We start from the raw sequence: 7,995 nt of genomic DNA, 5'->3' as shown, positions 1-7,995 counted from the left end.
GAGACTTCAATGTTTCAACTGCATAAACTAATCCAGACATTGATTGGATCAGTGATCCAGTTTTCCCATGTTTTGAAACATATAATCAAGATTTCTTTTCTTGTCCTGATTGATAATAAATTATTATTCATAATAATAATGAAATTTCGGACAACTTACACCAACTTCTTGTCAATTCTTTCTTTCATTCTTCTGGTTTGAAAATGGGATCCTAATACTTGTAACTTCTTGGAGAGTTCCCAATTGGTTTGCAGTGCAACTTTTCAAGATCTGATAACGTGTGCCTGTTGAACTGGTCCTTGATGCATCTTGTCATTGGTTTTCTTAAAAGAAAGAGAGGTTTTTTCTTTTCTTTTTTTTTTTTTTTTTTTTTGATGAAATAGAAGGTCAAAGTATCAATCACCCAAAAGGAAAAGGAAAGAGAGGGGGTAATCCACCCAACGTTTGTGTCATATTTTTAAAATTAAAAAAAAACAATAATTACATGCTGTAGCCGAGTTTCCAACTATAACCAAGATCTTGTCTAGTTGCACGTAATGTGATGTATTCTTGTAACCATTGAGAGTGATTTAGAAAACCATCAAAGCAGCTGGCAAGATAGTTGACGTAGCACAAGATGGAGGTAAAAAATGGGGAAGACCGTGTATGTGTATGTACGTTTGGGACTGCAAACGGATTATGCTATTCATGAATTAGAGTTTGAATTGAGCTCGAATAATTTTTTAAATCGAACTCGAATAGTAAGATACTTGATTCGAAAGTTCGTAACTCTATTTAAATATATATATATATATATATATATATATATTTAATAATATTATTTTTATTTATAATATATATATTAATAGATAAAATTTGAATTTGAATTTAAGCATGGTTCAGTTGATATTAGAGTGTACTCGAGTCAATCTCGAATTTTATTTATTTTTTATCTAATTAAATTTGAATTTGAAATATTAAATCTCAATCAATCTCAAATAAAATTTTGAATCTCAATATTTTAAACTAATCAAATTTAAACTTCTAGTTGTTCAACTTGACTCGACCTATTGTATGCCGTGCGGTGGTCGGCTAAAGAAGCCATCCAAAAAGTAAGGACGGGGTTGTTGGCAAGCCGAAGATGCCAAGGAGAATATCAAGGACGGCGCCGCAGCTGTCAAGCATGCATGAATAAAATTAAGTTCATCGTTTTCACTGATAATTGCATCCTGCCAGAGTATACTTCAGAGTTTTTTTAATTTTCTCGTGAGCACCATTATAGGTACCAAATATTCTGGGAAATTTCCAGCCGTGAGGCATCTTTTTTATGTTTCCACTATGAATCATTGGAATAGCTGCTGTAATACAAACGGACTTCTATAAATCAATCAAATGTGTATGTATGGATCTCATGTTGCTTATTTAAATTTCTTTCTTCCTAGCCTTATCATGTTGCTAAAATTAGAGGATTTTCCCGTACTTGCTACCTGATATATTGAGATAACAAATTTTAAAGCGGCCCAAGTAGAACGCGGACCCGAGTCATTAGTACCAATAGTGACTCAACTCGGCTAAGACTTGATCCCAAACTATCTGGGTTCTCTTGGTTTAGGACTATATTTTTGGAAAGATAATTCAGAATTGGAGGCAGTTCCTTGTATTTCTTACATCATATTTGGTATTTGTATTTGACTATAAACTAAATGCATTTTTTGTTATTCAAACATGGACTTAATCCAGTCCTTCATATAAAAGGCCGAGTATGATACAAAATTCAGACCCCTAACTTTATCAAAACTGGATCAGGTTTTGCAAAAACATGGACTCTACTTGATTTGATGGCATCACTAGCCTAGCATTGGTTTCATGCCATTTGCATGGATACAAGCAAATTACTACTAACATACATTGCAAAAAAATATGGATCTATAGAGTTGGAATCCTCTACGATGCATGTTTGCACTGCATAAAAATGTACCATCTTGAATAGCTACCACATCATCTATATTGGAGATGGACAATTGTCGTTGATTTTTTGTGCATGCCATTTTTGGCACTGAGTACAATTGCTTGAATTCTTGAGACAAATATTAGCTGTTCATCTCTAAGATAGATGATGTGGCTGCTATATAAGACTATATAGCCTTTTGTGGAGCAAAACGTATATTGCGAAGGATCCAAATCGAAATCTATAAACATTTACATGATGGTTATTCTCCTGTGTATTAAGAACAATATATTTAGTCCCCTATGCTAGAGAGGATGCCGTGGAAGGAAGGTAGATGGCACTCAAATATTAGGGCCAAAATGCTCTGATAAGATTAACTCTTGGTATTATTATTTGAATATTTATTGCTATGGTGTAAAATCTATCCTTTGTCTCCATTAGATGCTGACCAACTCTTTTCTCACTGTACACACACTCCTTTGTCTCCATTAGATCGCTTAATTAAGTGATCACTATAAAGTAAGAGCATATAATATATTTAAAAAAAAAAAGAATTGTAATCAAATTTGCTGCAAATGATCATTGGTTGACAGGGTCATAGCCACCCATGAAATACATATTCTTAGATAAATCATGTAAACCACATGCATCGTATATGTCGAGATTTTTACAAATTCACGTCCCATTTGTTACGCAGATCATGCAGCTCGAGTGCAAGAGGAAAATAATCTCTATCAAACATTAGTCTCTATCAGTCCAGGTTTTATTTTGAATGTATCCTAGTACCATCTTAGACAAATATTCTTTTTGGAATATTAATCTCTATCAAACAAAGTATATAACAGATGATAAGAGCGCATCTGAACACCAAAAGATTCACAAATGCAAACTTAGACGATAATCACCATTCCACCCATAAATATCATACCAAACAAACAAATTAAAAAGCTAGTTTCAGAGCTGAGAAAGAAAGAAAAAGGGAAAGCTCCATTTCTTTCTGTACCCTTTTTTTTCCTTCTTTCTTTTCCTTTGATCTTTTTGCGTCTCGGTTCACTTACCACCACCTCGAGACTCATGCATGCAGCGAGCGCAGCAGCAACAGCAGCGGCCGAAGATTTTGTTTCCACACGAGTCGAACGCCGTCCGACCACCAAGAGATCCACGCCACGTATCGTCTCGGAACGGTGTGGTGCCCCGCGGACTCTCCTCCTTTCTCACATCTGGAGCCACCGAGCCAACTGTGTCGGGTTGACGACTCCCGGAATGTGGACCCCTCCCATCTTCACCAAGTGCGACACCTCCACGTACGCCCTCTGCGGCTTGGCCGGCTCCGGCTCGTCCCGGACAGCCGGTCGAACCGTCTCCAGGCTTTTCTCCGGTTCGGACCGGGCCGGCTCCCACCGCTGGCCGAAGAGGGTCCCTTTGGTGAGGAACTCGTGGGCCAGGTAACCGGCTAGAAGCTGGTTGCTGGACGGAGCCGGGTGAGCCGCCGCCAAGGAGTTCGGCTCGGCTTTTGGTGGCATCTGGGTCCGATGGGAGTCGGACCAGTCCCGGTCCTTCCGCTTCCTGGACGCCCCAAGTGGCGATACGGGAGACGCGTGGCTCCACATCCGAGCCAAAGCACTTTTACGAGGAACGGCCAAAGAGAAATCAATCAAGCAATAAAAAAAAAAAAAGGAAAAACAAAAAAACGACAAAGACCAAAACAAACGGGATGAGGGTGTCAAAAGACGAAATGCTCAGGGGTAAAATCGTAAAAAGGCAAGGACAGGAGCAACCACTTGGCAGAAAGTTAAGAGGATGATCGGAATCCGCCACCCGCCGTTACGACGGAAGACGGACGGAGCTCACCGCCGGAGACCGGAGAGGGGAAGGGGAAAAGAGAGAGGAGAAAGGGAGGGAGGGAGGCAGAGGAGAAGAGGGGCAGAGATTTGAGAGGAGGGGATTTCCTGAGAAAGAGGTGAAGCCATATATTTATATAGTGAGGGAGATTAGTAATGTCCCTATTGTTTAGGACAATATCTAGATTGCCATCCAACTTTTGTCGAATTGACGAAAATAACCTTAAGTCTTTACCGAATTTATTTTTGCAACTGTTGGGACGCGCTGTCCCTCGACGCTATTCCATGACTTCTTTTTCTTACGGATAAATGATATTGGTAACTAGTTTTTGCGAATATAAAAAAGTGCACTGCAATCAATAATTTAAAACTTCCATGCTTACCAAATACCAATGAACATTGCGCGTGGCTTTATGGCTTTAGCCAGTTGATGTGATTGGTAGTCCGCATGTTAGGTGATCTATTCATATATGTGCCTCCATGTCATGTCATGCATGACCCCCATTAGCTAGTGTACATCTTTTGCTGGCCACAAAGAATTCCCCTTGGATAATGGCCGGGTATTCTGGTCATTTTGTTTTTGTTCGCCGATGTGGATCTATTAGGTGAATAGTATCCGTCTGATGGACTGATGGACATTGGACGCTCGCTGGTGGTGGGTCCGGGTGGCATCACTTGAAACGATGGGAGAGGGCAGTTTCGTAATTAATGGCAGGACATCGGGCTGCTTTGGTATCTAGAAAATTCCAGCGACTGGAGGTAGCGACGGCGATGAGTAGCCTCTTAATTTGGAGTGGGGGACCAACGACCGCAACGGGTAATGGATCAAATTACTCAGGGGTAAAATGGTCATTCGAACTCGATGGACGGATGGCCGCGCGTGTGGAACGGGGAGGAGAATCTGGAGGGCGGTGGGATGGGGTACACCGGAACGTGATGGCGGTCCAAAGGGTTAATCTAGTGTGTGATTGCGCCACGTGCGGAGACCACGGTCCTCGTGTCGCACGATGTCGGGTGGGAACGAAGGCTGGGGGAGAAACGCGATTCGTCCTTGGGGTCCTTGGGGTACGGTGTAAGCTCCCCTCTCGGCTCGCTTCCTCGTATTGGCCCTCTTTTGTAAACTGACTAAAACGCCCCTAAATATTAAAGAATAATTTATGACCTGGTAGGTCGAGTGAGTGTTCCTGGGGTCCAACCAAATTATCCCGGCCGGTCATTGGAGTGTGGGGCCCACTTTTTTTGGCAGTTGACACGTGTCGGTTTTGATCCAGTGCAGCCAACCGTGTCATCAGATGTGATAATTTTAACCAGCCCATTCAATATTTGATCTAACTCAATTTAAATAAAATAAATTTTATTCAATCTAATTAAAATATGAGATAGATAAAAATTTTAAAAAATATTCAAGATAGTGTCGATTGGGCACATATATCATACGAACTAATTTGATATAATTTTAATTTATTTTTTTTCAAAATTATAATTATTTTATAATATTTATATAATAAATTTGTTATCCAATTCTATTTGATCTTTTTTATCTATCCAATTCGATCAAATATATATTTTTATTTGATCCGATATGAAATAAATCTGATTATAAAATTTTAAATTATAAGATAGATATAAATATTGATCGATCCGATCTATACCTGATTCATTACCATCTCTATATATAATATGAAATATGTATGCCGTTTTCTTGCAATTACCTTGAGCAACAAGAGGAGGTGTAATTTATTAGAAATATTTTAAAAAAGTTAATGGACAAAGATTTTACAAAAGGTAAATACCATGGACCATAAGACCTTGGATGGCGAAACGTAATTTACCTATCAACTAGAAAATGATTGTAAAAGTCTTGCTAAAAATGGTCCCATATTCGAAGAAATGATAAATTAGATCTTTTGGGAAATTTCTTATATTAGTGATGTGAAAATGCATGGAAAAATCTTGAAGTAGGGATTTGCGGAGAGTGGAGCCGGCATTAGTTGTATCACAAACAATGGTGGTAATTAGTTATGAGATAAGATTTTATCTTTTTATTTAGAAGGATGAAATTTTTAATTTAACAAAGCAACCAATCCAACAACCACTGGCAATGCACATCGTAAATAAATCGGCTTCATAATCAAAGTAAGTTTTTTAACTTTATTTTATTGTCGTTTCAGAATAATTATAACTGGCAACAAAAAATAATGTGTTCTTCTGCATGAAACACGTTCATTAGATTCAAGGTCCCCTTGACGCCTTTGTGCATGACGATCCTATCACTTGGAAAAAGAAAATAAAATAATCTTTATTAAGAGAATAGTGCAGGCATTAATTGCATCATAATCAATGGTGATAATTAGTTATCAGATGAGGTTTCATCTTTTCATTTAGAAGGATAAATTTTTAATTTTAACAAAGCAAGCAATCCGATAGCCACAAGCAATAGGCATAAATAACGTGGCTTCATTATGAAGCCAAGTCTTTTAACTTTATTTTATTGTCGTTTTAGAATAATATAATCGGCAGCAAAAACTTATGTGTTCTTCTGCATGAAAAATGTTCATCAGATTCACAGTCCCATTGGCAACTTTGTGCAGGACGATCTTGTCACTTCGTAAAGGAAAATAAAATAATCTTTATCTTTATTACGGATCCAAGTTTTTTGTTAACAGGGAAGTGTTTTAATGCAACCATTTTTTTGGGAGAAGGACCATCTTCTTTCCAAGAAGAAGAATAGAGAGAACAACATTTGGTGGACATGGTGACAACAACAACGGTGAAAATGTTGGAAGAGTTTGGACCAATTGAAGAATTTTGGCAGCCCTCCCTCAAAAGTTCCGTGGAGAATCATCCTTCTGTGGGTCTTGGGTTGTAATTAGTCTCTTTCAGGATAATTAGTCTGCAGTACACTATGATATTGTTTACAATGCAACTTGAGATTCATGCACCATATACCATAGTCCTCAGCACGAATCTTAAAATATAATGCAAATGGAACAGGAGTGTAGCGAACCGAAATGATGCCCATTTTTGTGCTGCATGCCATCAGAAATTGACAACACCAATATGATAAGGTGCGTTCTCTAATTAGAGAGATTATGATACCGATGTATAATTAATATACGGGAAGAAAAAAAAAAAGCAATTCAAATTGTTGATGATATGTTCTCACTCCAAGATAAGCCTTAACTTCAGTCAATAGAATCAAGTTTATGGCTCACCACAACAGCAAAATTCTCTTTTTCCAGCAAACACGAGTGACATTATCAGAAAGCATATTCTAGATGATATGAAGGTGGTTTATAGCATAAAGTGGCTTCCACGAAATTTCACATGGATGGAACAACAGGCAAGCGTGTGAGATTGCATCAGCCTACACTATTTATTGTTAGGAGAAAGCTAATCCTTATTGTGTTGCCCATGCTCATCTATGAAGGAACTATAAGATAAAATAAAATCAAAAATTTGCCACTTTTTTTTTTTGAAAAAATGATGGTCTCCTTGTATTTATTAAAAAAAAAAAAAAGAAACCGTAAGGACACATAGCTAAAGTCTAGAATCCAAATTTTTAGTATTTTTGTGTTTGATCTGAAACTGAATCATACTGTTTATATTTTTTAGCATGATGAGTCAGGTACTCAAGAAAAGCAACTGTGGAAGTAAGAGGTGGCAACAAAAATAATCAAGAGTTTTCAAATCCTGCAATCTATGTAATAATTACGATAGGACAACAAAATGCATATTAGAACTTTGATATCCTGCTAAATGATGAAAGTTCTTTTCCAATTAGATCACAAAAGGTTCGTTGGATTCCAATCATGATATGCAGGGAATACATGATTAAACTCACATGCCACAGGGTAGAGAACAGTGGGTTTACTGCCACATTCCAATTTATCTTTCAATCACCAAGCTATCAACATATAGCATTCAAGGGCATTAGAAACCACAATTATGGGAGAAATACTTTGGTAGCATATCTTATTATATCCATAGCAGAGATGTACACTATCATATTCATACCAAGGCAATTCTCCTGAACACCTTTCAATGTTATTACATATTCCATAGCAGAGATGTACACCATCATACCCGTAATTGCTTTGCTTTGTATCGTTTCCAGCTTTTCAGCTTCCCTTTTGTAACCCCCCAAAAAATAAAGAAGAAAAATACCTTTATTCTATGTTATTTTTCGGGGAACAGTTGAAGACTTTAACCCTGTGCCAACATTAG

General features: G+C 37.8%; 1 protein-coding gene across 1 annotated transcript; it reads right to left on the bottom strand.

Annotated features, from left to right (window-relative positions):
* Positions 1–3,141: 3,141 nt before the first annotated feature.
* LOC140857225 (uncharacterized) lies at positions 3,142–3,537 on the bottom strand. Its single transcript, XM_073255983.1, has one exon. It carries the CDS (start codon positions 3,535–3,537, stop codon positions 3,142–3,144), a length of 396 nt encoding a protein of 131 aa, XP_073112084.1.
* Between the last annotated feature and the right edge of the window lie 4,458 nt (positions 3,538–7,995).

The sequence above is a fragment of the Elaeis guineensis genome, chromosome 4 (assembly GCF_000442705.2).
Source record: "Elaeis guineensis isolate ETL-2024a chromosome 4, EG11, whole genome shotgun sequence".
Taxonomy (NCBI): domain Eukaryota; kingdom Viridiplantae; phylum Streptophyta; class Magnoliopsida; order Arecales; family Arecaceae; genus Elaeis; species Elaeis guineensis.
This window is presented reverse-complemented; position numbering and strand designations above follow the sequence as displayed.

What these genes read in the sequence shown, in the direction of transcription:
- LOC140857225 (XM_073255983.1), bottom strand. Translation starts at nt 3,537, where the DNA reads ATGTGGAGCCACGCGTCTCCCGTATCGCCACTTGGGGCGTCCAGGAAG.